This window comes from Maylandia zebra, linkage group LG5, assembly GCF_041146795.1.
Source record: "Maylandia zebra isolate NMK-2024a linkage group LG5, Mzebra_GT3a, whole genome shotgun sequence".
NCBI lineage: Eukaryota > Metazoa > Chordata > Actinopteri > Cichliformes > Cichlidae > Maylandia > Maylandia zebra.
Window position 1 is genome coordinate 13,908,460 of NC_135171.1, and position 13,971 is coordinate 13,922,430.

General features: G+C 41.8%; 1 protein-coding gene across 1 annotated transcript in view; it reads left to right on the forward strand.

Annotated features, from left to right (window-relative positions):
* The window catches only part of tafa4b (TAFA chemokine like family member 4b), a 37,725-nt gene extending 34,299 nt beyond the window's left edge, over window positions 1-3,426 (forward strand). The window contains exons 5-6 of the mRNA XM_004545311.3: window positions 147-271; window positions 2,410-3,426. Of these exons, the coding sequence (XP_004545368.1) occupies window positions 147-271; window positions 2,410-2,421 (137 nt within the window). The 3' untranslated portion in view covers window positions 2,422-3,426. The remainder of the gene's footprint in view (window positions 1-146; window positions 272-2,409) is intronic.
* Window positions 3,427-13,971: the final 10,545 nt, after the last annotated feature.

The following is a 13,971-nucleotide window of genomic DNA, read 5'->3' on the forward strand; positions in this document are numbered from 1 at the left end:
GATCAGTGTTAATTATTGCATGGTGTGCTGGTCACGTTGGTGTTGTAAATTTGCCTTATTCTAGCCTTTTGCTCTTCATGTCATATAATCCATTTACTAACCCTCCGTCTTTAATTTTCTCTCTGAACATCCGCTCACTACTCCAGCGTCCATTGTAGCCCAGAAGTGGTGGTGTCAAATGCAGCCATGTATGGATGGGGAGGAGTGTAAGGTCCTTCCTGACCTGACCGGTTGGTCCTGCAGCACTGGCAACAAAGTCAAAACCACCAAAGTAAGAAGAATGCATTTGTCTGTTTGTCTACACCTGCCTGCTCTCTCTCTCTCTCTGTGATGTGAAATCACTGATCAACGCTTCTCCTTTTCATGGATTTCTTACCTGTGTTTTTTGCGCTTCTGCACCGTGACCTACGTGCAGTGTGTAACTCTAATTATAGCGTAGCCTTTGAAATCTTTTCATCAGCGTGCTACAACAAAGCGTGTAAAATTATCCGTGCTCACATCAAAAAGTCCCACGAGAATCATGTGATGCCCAAAAAAAAAAAAAAAAAAATACAAAAAAATGCATGTATTACCAACCTAACTAACATTTGATGTAGATAGATATGACCTTGATCTTCAATTCAATTGATTTGTTTTGTCTGTGAAACATCTTGCTTGAATTAGTGTTGAGTAAACAAACTTTCAACTTGATGACTCTTGCTAGTGTTCGTATTGTATACGCCAGTATATGAAAAGAAAAAACTCAGAAGGGCCTCCCAAGAAAATTAAAGTTGATCTTGTAAACAGAGATTGTTTGGATCTTCAAAATGCCCACAGAAGACCGCAGTCTAATTTAATCACTTATTTCAGAGATCATTATAAATTACAAAGAAAATACAGCGCTAATCAACAGGCAAGCCTCCAGGTGATTGTTTGTGGAGCTCCTGTAGCCGTATCTCTTCAGGTAAGACGAATCAAAAAGAACAAAAAACAAAAACAACCATCACAGTAAACCCGAGACCTCTGTACAGTCTACCCCACACAACCGCCATGTGATGTCGAGTAAACTGATGCTATTCATATGAGATAAATTGATTTAAATGAGGGCCCTTCATGGCCCTTTGTAATCTGCTGAAGTGTGAAAGTTAATTTGTGGGTCTGACGACCGGGCAGTGTGTGTGCATGCGCCAGAGTGCGTGCCGTGGGATGGAGCAGGTGTTTATTTACAGGTGAAATATAAAAAGAGAAACAGTTGGACGGGAAAGCGGCGCAGGCGCCATAAGACTAATTGCTCAAGAGATGGCATAACAGAACAACATCTGTCGCATTCATTAGAATGCATTATGGCTGGGGCCTTCCACAGAGGCTTCACAATTAAGAGTCGTAATTAAATTGGTGAGTGGGGTAGACTGAGGAACAGAGGCACTGCCGAGCTCAGTCACAGGCAGTGGAATTAATGACCCTGGGCCTAACACCAACTCTGGGACTGATAGGTGCAATTATCCCTGTTTTGTTGCACGTTGCCGTCTCTCTTCTTCTTCACTCCCTTCCTCTCCTTTTTGTCCCTCCTACCTTGTCTGATGAGGCCTTTAAGCTAACTGCATCAGTGGACATTAATTGTGAATTTGCAAGGTGCTTTGGGACTGGCGAGCAGTTACTTGGAGACTTGGTGGCAGATGTCACTGTAGATAGTTGCAATGAGACATCGATTCCTTGGCAACTGCTCACACGGCCCTGCTCTCTTACTTTCTCTGCAGCTCTGCTCTTTACACTGGGTCTCTCTTTATTCCTCTGACCTCCTTGTACCACCTCAGCATATTATTCACCATGATGATCAGTATATGTCAATCTTTCTTTCACTCCCACACGGCGTAGGTGTGTTGTAGAAAGATGCATAGATTGCCTGACTGAGGCATCATCATTTAACAAGAAACAGCAAAAACACCACACCATGAGATCTGTATTTTCATTCTTACTTAATGTAGTTTTATTTGCAGGAGTGGAACAAGCAGAATTAATATTTTATGCATGAACATATCTGGTCATTATACAGCATAAACACACACCGCACTGGGTTTGCTGGGAAACAAGTTCTTTACATCTGCAATTACACTCCTTCAGCTCTCTGTTCAAGTGTAAACAAACCATTGCAGCTCCAAGACATGTGAAATTCAGCTTAACCAGTTGAGACACTGTTGGTTCTTGCAATCAGACCACCGGCTAGACTGCCAACAAGCTCTTTTGGTCCAATGAAAAGGACACAGAGGCTGAAATACAAAGGAAATTGTTTGACTTTAAATATTCACCCCTGACATCCGATTGTCTCTTTCAAATAGAAACATTTGTTCAGCCACTGTGAAGCACTTCATGTGATTAGATGTCTCTGCGACCCTGATTCTCTTCTCTTCTCTCTCTTTTTTTTCTTTTTAGGTCACCCGATAGCAAGAGAGCCACCGAGCCATGAGGAAACATGAAGCTTTCCATGTGGAAAGGATGGATGACTCACACATATTGTATTTACTGTAAGATGCGGGAAAGGAAAGGACTGCTGTCAAGATATCCATCACAAAATAATGGGATCAAACGTACTCATCACAAACTATGTTCACTTGGCAACATGGAGCCACGTGTACAGCATATGTAATATGCTGGTTGTTGAGACCAATGGACTACAATCAGGGTACCAGTGGACAATAAGGCGACTCTTTTTTCCAATAATGAACAGTTTGGATTAATCAGAAACGTTTGATTTCAAACTCCAATTAAGCATTTCAAAGTATATATTTCAACAAAGCTTTCTGGGACGAGCGTAAGATGTGAACTAGAGGCGGCGCTGAGAGTGTTGCTGGACACGGTTCAGACCTGTTGAACATATACTGGAAACACTGGCGGCAGTCTGGATGGGTACATGAGAGTTAGCAGCTTATAACTAGCAAATAGCAAATTAGATTTAAACGGCTCTTGTGGGTCAAGTCACTACCACAAAGACTGTTTTGCGGGAGTCATTTTGCAGTTCTAATTAGGAATTGCAATAGGATCATAACAACATATTAAAAATTCATGTAAGATATTTGCACTAGTCGAAGCCGTTTGGGAATGTTTTGTTTTTCTAGATATCTCTCATCTTTTTGCTGTGGATGTCACATGAAACTGAAGGTGAGCATTTTGTAAAGTGTCTGACACTTGAAGTAGATAAATATGTATATCACACCTCACTCATTCTGAAAAAAGGCTGGAAAAAAGGCTGGAAAAAAAAAGGCTCAGACTGTCGAGCTTCACTTACATACAGCTTGGTACAATATGAACTATTAAAGTGTGATTCATCCGTCTCATTTTTTTGCCCAGAGAAATTTTCCAGGCTCGGCCTTCAGAGTTATATATCTTTGATCTGTTTTATTCGGTACTGCGACATCTCTTATTTTGACTGTTGAAAGGAGGACCATAAATGCTCAAACAAGTGTGACCTGTTCTAATGTTGTTATTTCTTTCTTCCTTCTTTTTTTTTCCTTGCTGAAAATGTTTTCCAAATATTCTGGTTCTTAATCTTTAAAAGCACCACAGATACAAACCCACCGCACGATGAGGTTTCTTTTTAGCTTCTTTTTATTAGACGTGTTAGTTTTTTTGCACGCACGTTGCCTATCCGGTCGTTAAGTCTGACGTCACAAGCCGTGTCTGGGCCTAAACTCCGCTGCAGGTCCATATATCAAACGATCACTATGGCATTACTGAGAGTTGAAAAACTGTCTAAAGTCTTTCATCTTTAATAAAATGATCAGCGTTCTGCTCTACCAGGTGTAACAATTGAGTTTAACATCCAGGCATCCATGAAAACGGAATTTATGACATAAGTAAAGTAAGTAAGTAAAGTTTATTTATTAAGCGCTTTTCATAGACAGGTAGTCACAAAGCGCTGCACACAGAGATTAAAATAAACAATACGATAATTAGCAAATGCATGATATACACAATAGGCCTATAGAGTTTAAATGTAAATCAAAAATATAAAAATGTAAAAAAGCATTGGTCAACAGAAAGCTTGTTTAAACAGTAAAGTTTTTAACTGTTTTTAAAGGATTCCACAGAGTCAACCAAACGTAGTTGTAGAGGTAAACTGTTCCACAGACATTTGACAACGGAGTTAGAAGTTAGCAGGAAGTTAGCTTGCTAGCTTCTATCTAAATACGATATAGCATGTCCTGACTGCGGGGTTTTGGAAACAAATTAAAACGTACAGCTCTGTTATCACTTCCAACATAAATGAAGACAGAAAACTAAACAGCAGTGACGTTTGTAGGGTTACTGAAGTTGGGCTAGCTGGTATATAATGATGTGCTACGTGACCGCTAGCGACACAGCTATGTTAGCATAATATTAACAAGCTAACTTTTTTTCCACTCGATAAAAGTTAACATGAGTGTTCTCGGTGGTCAGGAACAAATGTAATCGCATGGCAGGATGCTGTAAAAGGACCAAACTTCAGCCAGGAGAACAACTGAGATAATCCATCCACAATACGAGGTTAGTCATTCATATACTGCTGCATGGGCTGGGCTGTAGTTACATCCTAAGGTTTTAAAACTGAGCTTAAATAAATGATTAGCGGTAATAAAAGCCGAGGGAGGTCAACAGGGATCACTGACTGTTTTAGGAGCTTTTTGAGACTAAATAGAAGAAAATACAAAACATTAAACATGTTAACAACACAAAAGCCATATTAAACGCAGACTACTTTAGGCCCGGAAGTAGGATTCGTCACGTCATCGACCGGATTGATTTTCTCCAGAATTACCCTCCGTATCAAAGCTTGGGTGAGACATACTGAAATAATTGCCACAGATAATGGCAGTTCAACATTTTGCAAACATGTTTTTTTTCTGTACAAGGCTCGATCATTACAGCCCTGAGTGCAGTAGCATCGCGCCCTGTACAAACATCATAAATCTCTCTATTATCTTTGTCCATTCTCCCCCATTCCACCCCCCCCCTTCTTTGAATCTTTCTCTCCTTCTCTTGTGCCCTCTCCTTCTCTCTTTTTTCCCACTGTAATGTCTGAAACAAATGATGGCACAGATGAAAGTTTTCACGCAATCTACCCCACGCACTGTATCTTAATTTCTCAGCTGTTCGGAGTAGTTTGCAGCTTTTTGCACTGATGCTTTCCAAATCATAACCCCGCCCCCCACCCCCCCCCCCCCACCCCCCTCCCCTCTTGTGGACACACAACCAAAAGAAAGTGTTTTTCAAACTGCATCATTCTGCCTCTCTGATTTGTGAATGTCTTGGGTTAGTGTGCCCAAGGGTGAGCCTGGTGGGGGCTGCTCCTCTGTGAATGAGAGCCTCTGCTTTCAGACATGCTGCCTTGTGAGCTATGATAAATTTGTGGGAGCTGAGCAGCTAACTCTCCGGCTCCAATGCCGAGCTCTGAGCCAGAGGGAGCTTGGGGACAGCAGGGCTACCGGTTGCAGGCAGTTCCACTCTCTCATTACTGAGAGGCCTGGATAGCACTGGGCTTCTCTCGGGAACACTGACATGGAATATTTTTAGGCTTACGATGCAGCACTGCAGTTAGGCCAGTCACACCAAACTGCCCTCTTTCCACGAGCGGCGTATCAGCAACAATGGTCCTTTGGAGAGGGAAATATGATGGCATCCTGTAACTGCATTCACGCTCAAGCAAAAACACCTACGTCCACATGAGCTCATTCTTTTTTAAACTTTTTTCCGTTTCATGCATATGCACACGGGCGTGGGAGAGCTGGAATTCGCAGAGAAATTGGCAAGCCTTAATTACAGCAACCAGAAGCTAATGGAAAGGTCTTGAGATCTGTGCAACATCAAACTATATGGTGGATCTGTTTCCCATTCGCCCCTCCTTCCCACTCTCTCTTTCCCTCCCTCAGAGAATTCATGTTCTGTAGATGAGCCTGGCGCCTTGCTCCCCTTCGTCCTACATGGCTCTCTGCAGCAGAATCAATATTTGAGGACTATTTGCGCCGCTCCCCGGTGGCTGGGGTTTGACGCTCCAGCTCCACCTTCAGTTTCAACTGTGTTTAGAAAGACAAAAAAAGAGCTGCCAGGGACAGATTCAAACCTCGTCCCAGGTCACCAGTATTTAACGAGAAAATCACCAGAGTGCACCGTATGTACTTTTACTATTGCTGTGCTGGACAACCAACTCTGCAGCAGAGAAGCCACACACTACTCTGCACAACACTCCACTTGTGCTAGTTTATAAGAAGTAAGTCTAAAAAACCCACTAAGAACCCTTGAGGTATCTTGGAAGAATTTATATTACCATTTTCACCTTTAATGATGCTACACTGAATGCAAATTTAGCAGACATCAATGTCTATGCAAGGCTATATACATTATCCATTCTTTGTTTTGAAAAAAAGCTTAAACCCTGCTTCCAAAACCTTTGTTGCTAGCTAGCTTTTAAAAAATGATGAAAGAAATGTATTCTATGTATAAACTGTGCTTACATCACATTATCTAGTGTGAAAAATAATCTTGTTTTTAACTGGAAGGGGATGTGTCTTAGTGTGTCAGTGGGGGTCTAACCTCAAACACCCCGTTGAGACTGGAAGCTTTCATCTCCATGGGTTAGCAACTGGTGGGACCCAGAGGGTAGGATCCTTAGAAGCAAACAAGCAGCATGGAAGAAAAGACTGCAGAATATCATACTAATGAGAGGATAGATAGCTGGAGTAAAAATGGAAAACAGAAGAATGACAAGATACCTACAAGAGATAAAGAGGTACAGCTGTAGTGTTTTGAGAAGTGGGGGAGAGTCTGAGGAGACTTTTAAGTATTTATTTGTTCATGTGTGAAGTCTGGTTGGTCAGCTCCAGAGAGGATGCATACATCATCAAACCAAACACCAAAAAGTCCATCGTCACACTTGTTGAAAATTTGTGCAATCATTATCTAACGAGGGAGAAAAAAATGGATGAAAAGCTTTTGTCTTATTCATCATACTTTGTCAAGTCCAATTTGCATTAGCCTCCAGCCACGTCTGACAAATATGGGTTCAGGATTCATTTTACGTGAGAGCTGTAATCTTCAGATGAAGTGAGTCGGTGAGAGGCAGGTGAACTTGACTCGGTTGTAGGAAAAGAAGAGTTCGCTGTTGCAGGAGGAAGAGGCTGGAAAGCCTCGCTGTCTGAAAGTGACACTGATTTAATATAAGTCAGAGGCAGATTAGCAGATGAAGAAGATCTGATTGGTTTTATTGTTGCTGGATGGCACTCGCTGGTCTCGTCACTGTCACTTCAGATGGAACAAATCAACCCGGGCCAAAGTGTTTCCTTCAAGAGAGCAAATCATTTTAGCCCAAAACCATATTATTCACACCACATCTAATTGCATTCAGGCCTTTTATTATCGCTGAGCTCACTTGAGAGCACAATGCAGTAATTTGCCTTCATTTTTAATCATGGGGTAGGATGTTAGAATAGTGCAACAGCAATAGCCGTCACGTGGTTTTTATTGGCCACCACAGCTGGTTGGCTGTCAGGTGATGGTATGGGGATTAATTGCATTATCTCCAGTCTCTTACCCAGCATAGAAAATGTGACAAAACACCCTAACATAGCCCATTAAAATTCTATGAAACCAGGAAAAAAGAGAGGACAAACAATCAAAAGCGTCTTTAATATTCATTTTGTGGCAGGCCTGCGACTGGCCGATATTGACGGTGGAGTGAACTGGGGGAGACATTAACATCTTCTCCCTCGCTGCTTCCTTTCGCTGAGCCGTCCCTTGCTGCGTCGTCAAACTCACTTATCTCTCTGAAGCAATTAGCCACTGGAGGCTCCATTGACCTGAGCCTTTGTTAGACTAACGGGTTACATTAGCATGGCCGTAGCCTGGCAGGCTTGGCAATGCATGTGTCGTTGCCAGTGCGAGCAGCACTGATAAAGAGGGGCCCTGCAGTCTGTGGGTGTGTGTGCACAGGAGGATTAAGGAGCTATTATTAACATATTAACTGTCCATTACCATTTTGGCACTTATACTGAATACCTAGTATATGCACTCTGTATATATGTATACTATACACGTGTTTGCTGCAGTCCTGTTTACATAAGGAAGGTGTCTCATATCTGAGTCAATATGGTTTTCTCTGCATTTATGCTATGACATTCAAAAAATTGAGAAGCTGAATGCAAAGCAACACTGATAATGTACACAGTAGATATCAGACTTCAACAATATGCGTCCTGATGCACAATATTCCATTGTATTTGCTGGCGTGAGGTGCATACATACAGTAGAAGTGACAGATTTAATTCTGCCTACTGACACTTTAAAATTCCTCAGATATGCACATGACAGTAAAAACACTGCTTGCTCTCTCAGCTGAACATATAACAATAGAGAGACCATGCACTTATTAATCAGAATGTTTTTTTGTATGTAATTTGTATAGTATATTTTTTTTCTCTCATTTCTTTTCTAAATGTACTTGTATATTGTTCACATGTTGAAATAAATTACCAATCAATCAATCACTTAGCTGGGGAATATGGTATGGTAACAGTGCTATTTAAAGCTCACGTCTATTTTGTGAATATTGCATTTACTTTACTGTCACACTGTATGACTGCCAGCTCCAGACCATATAACAACAGAGGGTCCATATTTAGACAGCACATAAATATGCATTGAACTCTCTGATAAACAGCCAGCATTTACGTTAAGCAGAGAAATGGGCTACTACTGCTAGAGTGTTTGCACCAATGACAACAAAAGCTAAATTTGCAAGCATTATTCATAATTAATTATCATAGTGTGATACTCCTTCCTTATTTACCAAATTAATGGTTTGTTTTCCTGAGAAATGTCTCCTGTCTGGCATGTTGGGTGGAGAAACAGCATCCTCATAAATTTCCCTGGCAGGTGGGGCATGGAGAGAGTGATGAGACAGAACAAGGGAGGATCAAACACAAAGAAAACCATTAGTTCCACTGACTCGCTGCTGATTTTTACAACTTTAAAGTCATTCCTTGCAGAGACCTTGCAAATTCTACCATGCTGTGGTACTTGTCATGTAACGTGGAGTCAAGCTCATCCCCCAGCTAGCCACTCTTTGCTCTACAACCATGTGTAAAACAGTGGGTTTTTCCTTCATTCAACTTTATGCATCATTGAATTATTTAACAGTGGTTTTGTGTCCAAATTGTCAACTATAATGGATGTCTTCTCTTGTCATGTCATATTTTCGATTAGGCTTAAAGCAGCACTTTGCCGATGCTTCTCGTGTAGCCATTGTCAGCTTTTAGAAAGTACAGCTCCAACAGAGCGTTAAAATGAGGTTGTTGTTACACTCAGCTTATTTAAGAAGGAATTTCACTCTTAGCTGTAAGGTCTGGTGGGCAGACAGAATCTGATATAAGATGGGAAGCATCCGAGCATTAAGAAAACCTCATTCAAAATAAAGCTCGCACTTTTAATAAAACAAATCACCTCGAAAAATTGTTACGGCCCAAGCAGCAAAGGCATAGATAACACAGGAAAAATGTCTTCAAAAATGGGCTTTTTAAAATTTTTAACCCCCCAAAAAAGAAAGTTCAAAATATAATTAGCAGGGCCATAAAAGAGGTCAACTAAACGCAACGCTACTCAAAAAGTAACTTCCAGAAACTCAACCAAACAAACTAAACACATGTTAACTCACAAACTGACCTAAACACAAAGACACAAGAGGCACAAAATAACATAAGTAAACTAAAACACCCCAGTTTCTGAAATGCACTTGGTTGGTCCTGCTGAGCAGGCTTGTATTGTCAAAATCCTCAGCTCTTGGCCACGCCCTTTCACCCAGACAGGAAACAGCCACCTCCCCAAACCAGGAAAGATAGAAAATTTGTATAACAGAACACATTTTTATGATATCACTGTTAGGTTTAAGTAAAGACATTAACGAATAACATTATTGAAATAAGTGCAAGCCAAACTAATGAGATATAAGGTATGGACTGATTTTTTTCCCATGTGTGGCAGATGCCATCGCAATAATAATGAAATGTTAAATAAAAATCTTTTGATTTGCCCAGACACGAGTAGTAGATTTAAAAAAAAAAAAAAAACAGTGACAAAAACAATATAATTGCAGCCTGCTTTGGAATTTGCATACCTGTATTATAAAGTTAGCTCTAAGTTAAGTGTGCAAGTGAGAAATAACTGAAAACAATAGGTGCTCAAATTTTACGCTGCGGTATAGAAGTAGACGCCACTTTATCATGTTATGTGTGTACAGAAAAAAAACTGTGAGAAAATTCATTGACATATAGGAGCTGCAGGCTTGCTAGAGGAGGTGGCGCTTTTTTCTTTTTTTCTTTTCTTATAATAAATTGCACTGAGAAACAATGCTGGTGCTTTCTGTCCACCAGCTATCCTGGTGCTCTGCAGAATGATTTTTAGACATATATTTTCAGAGTCTTCTGAGCGTAGCTGCGCATCTGCTGGGACTGGCAGCCAGATGCTGTGCCCTCAGCCAGACCTCAGCCCAGATGACAAGCTCCACAAGCCGTGATTGGCGTCTCTCATCGCGCTCTACCCTGTTCACCCTCATAGCTCAGGGCTTTCTGCCGCTCCGGCTGCCTCTGTGCCAGCCTGACAGATGCCCTGTCGGAGCAGATGTGAGTGGTGTGGAAGTGGTGGGGGATGGCAGAATAGAGCTAAATCACTGTGTAATCAACGTGTGTGGCTGGGAGGTGATGGGGGCTCAGCGGGCACGCAAACATTTACAATTGGCCAGGCAGTCCTTGTAAACAGGAGTGGTTGTACAAAAGAGGCAGGTTGAATAATTGATAGCATGTAAGAGGATCTGGCTTTGGGGGATTTTGGAGCATTGATTCTGGCTGAGAGGGAGTGAGAAGGGGAGAAAGTGAAAGGCTTTCCTGGTGCCAACCTGTATAAATGCTTCTCTCTTTCCCTTAGACCCCACCTCTGCGCTTGCCAGGTATAGTTTTTCGTGTCCGCCTCTGTCTTTTTGTAAAGCTTTTCTGTATGAAATAGTGGGTAGGCCCTCATGCCAGTGCCTGACAACAGCATAGCCAGAAACAAACAAAAGAGCAGATGGCGGCAATGAGCAAGAGTGAGAGTGAAAGAATAGAAAGAAATGATAGAATGAGAGGGATGCGGGACGATTTACAAAAGTGAGAGGGAAACAAATGGGACAACCAGGCCCAACAGCGCCAGTGAAGAGGTAGAGGGAATGCACAAAATATGAAAAAAGAAAACCCAAACACTACTAATATAAATGTGGGAGAGTTAACCTAGATGAAAACCCCAATAATCAGATTTTACACACAAAATCAAAAATACACGCACCACATACTGTGGTAACCCCTACATCTCACCAGCTGCGGGGCTCATAAAAAGAGCTGATATAAATAAATTCACCAGCTTGGTTTCAAGCCCTGCTCTTAGTCTGCCGGCAAGCACAAACACACAGGCATGCACAATGCAAATGTGCAGCAACGAACGCAGACGAGAAGCACACACAAGCCACACACAGCCTCTTTTGACTTTGCACACTTCACATTCACAGCATGTCCGCAGACTGAGAAACAAGCTTATCTGTGGTTGTTTCGCTCGAGCTCTACTTTGCAGCAGCAAGAGAAAATGTCTTGAAGTCTTATTCTTGTCTCATCAAACAGAATAGGTATCAAGATGTGGCATTTCACAACACCGGTCACTTGTAAATGTGCTGCTGCCTTGTTATTGTTGTGTAAGTGATGGGCACTCACTCTTCAAATGCAAATTTGTCTTTGAACGAAGTTGCACAGCTGTACCATCAGCTGCTTTGACTGTATATTGCCTGCTTTTATCAGAATCCATCAGAATATTGCACTCCAATGTTGTGCGCTACAACGTTGGAATAATTCATACATCAAAGTCCTAACATATTCACATTTGTCTTCATACTCGAATGGCTGTGATTGCTGCGGTAATTTGAAGTCCTCGGTCTTAAAGTCTTCATGAAACTCTATGCAATTAGCTATTATGGCTATGCTAATGCTTCCCCTCCTCTTGGCAATGGTCTTAGCTTTCCTGTGAAGTTCATATATCATGGGGAAGGTATGAAAATAAGAACCTTTGCTTTTTATTTGCTTTTTATTTGCTTTATCTTTAGTTCAAGTAAGGCCCCCTTTTATGCATGAAGTAACTGAGAACAGTGGGTGGCTTCTCCGAGACAAGAGACGTGTTTGTTTGGCATTGGGTGGGTGGGTTACATCATCTAACTGTCCGCCTCATGGCCATGCACTCCTCAGTGCCGAAACAAAGACAACGCGCTAAGACCATCATCAGAGGAAATTAGCTCAGTAGCACTGAAAGCGCTCGCTTCTCACAATAGCCAGTGGCCATGCTAAATCATTAGCCTGTCACTTCGTTGGGGTTGAGTCCAATTATTCTCTCAATCCGCCTCCAAACCAAATTGCATTATTGCAATTATATCCATTGCATGACATATTGTCATTGCAAGGGCGTATAAGATGGGAAAAGGAGGAGTGGGGCTAAAAAAAAGAAGGAGATGGAAGGGGGAAATAATTTTGGTGGCATTATCAAGCACTGAGGAATGTCTCCATGTTTGCTAGCTGGCTCTTTAAAAGGGCACATTGATTATGTTTTCTGCTTTAATGGATGTTTCCAGGCTATTTAAACTTCTCTCCCGATCACCCTTCCCCACACTTTTTTTTTCCAAGTAAGATTTTCCCTTGTTAGACTTTGTTATAGGACCAATCCATCTAACTTGTTACATAGATTTTTTTGCTCTTCTTCTCGCTTTCTCGTCACTCTCAGCGTATATCTGCACACTTTTCCCCTGTCTTCCTTTCACACATCTCTCAACACATCTTTTTCTCTCACTGCACCCTTGTCATCAAGCTGTCAGCGCTAATCAGGGCAGGGTGCAGTTGATTGCAGTGCATCAGATCATTATTGAGACCTTCCACTCTGATGAAGTCCGAGGTATAATACAGTGCAGTCCCGTCAGCCCCGTCGGCAGTCATGTTGGAGTTACCTGCTTGTACTGTAGATCACAGCTACTGCCAAGAGATTCAGCGCTGCCACTGGGTGCATCATGCTGAGGTGTTCAGCAGTTACACTGACCGTCTTCATATTCCTACACTCCAATGTCTTACTTGCTACAACTCTACTTTCTTACTATACGATTAAGTACCCCAAGCGAAAGATATTCTTTTGCAGTCCCACTGTTACTTTTGAGATCGTTTAAGACATTTTAAAAAAATAGACTTTACTTTTCAGCCATTATTCTTGTGTAGTCAGCGCTCACGCTACCCTTCTCACTGTCTTTTCCTTCCCTATTTCTTGCACTGGATAACTCTGTGTATGTGTTTGTTAGTGCGCCCTTGTGCCTGTCTGCAGTGAGACCTTGGACCCAGATGTAATTAGACTTGGTAATGATGTTTACAGCTTAAGCCCTCTGCTAATGATAAATGCACTTGACGTATGTAAGTCCAGACTACACATGAAAAAGACAGTGTGGGACATGCCCCATTTCAGTTAGTCAGCCATCACTAATGTATCGTACTTTTACACCCTGGACCTTGTGCACATGAGAGGCATGTTCTCAGAGCTGCTTGGAGTAGCCCCCATTTTGACAGCTAACAAATTAGTCTGTAAATATTCAAACATTCAAACTACAGGAAACATACTGACTAATCTTACACATCACTTGCTGTTTGTGATGCCTGACATATTTATTCTGAGGACTCTTCACCAGTTGATGGCACAGCTCCAGAAGTTGTTGGTCAAATCATTCTAAAAATAATCCTTCTGTTGGTCACAGTGAAATGTCCCTAAGACAGGTGTGGAAATGGACCATGCATTTAACACTGGCATAAAGCCAGAGGCTTGACATTATGAAAGAGAGAGAGATGCCGTGCTATCGAGACTCCTAACCACCTGCTCTCTCTCCTTGCTCTCTCTCCTGCCTAGCGGGTCACTATGGACACACTTAGA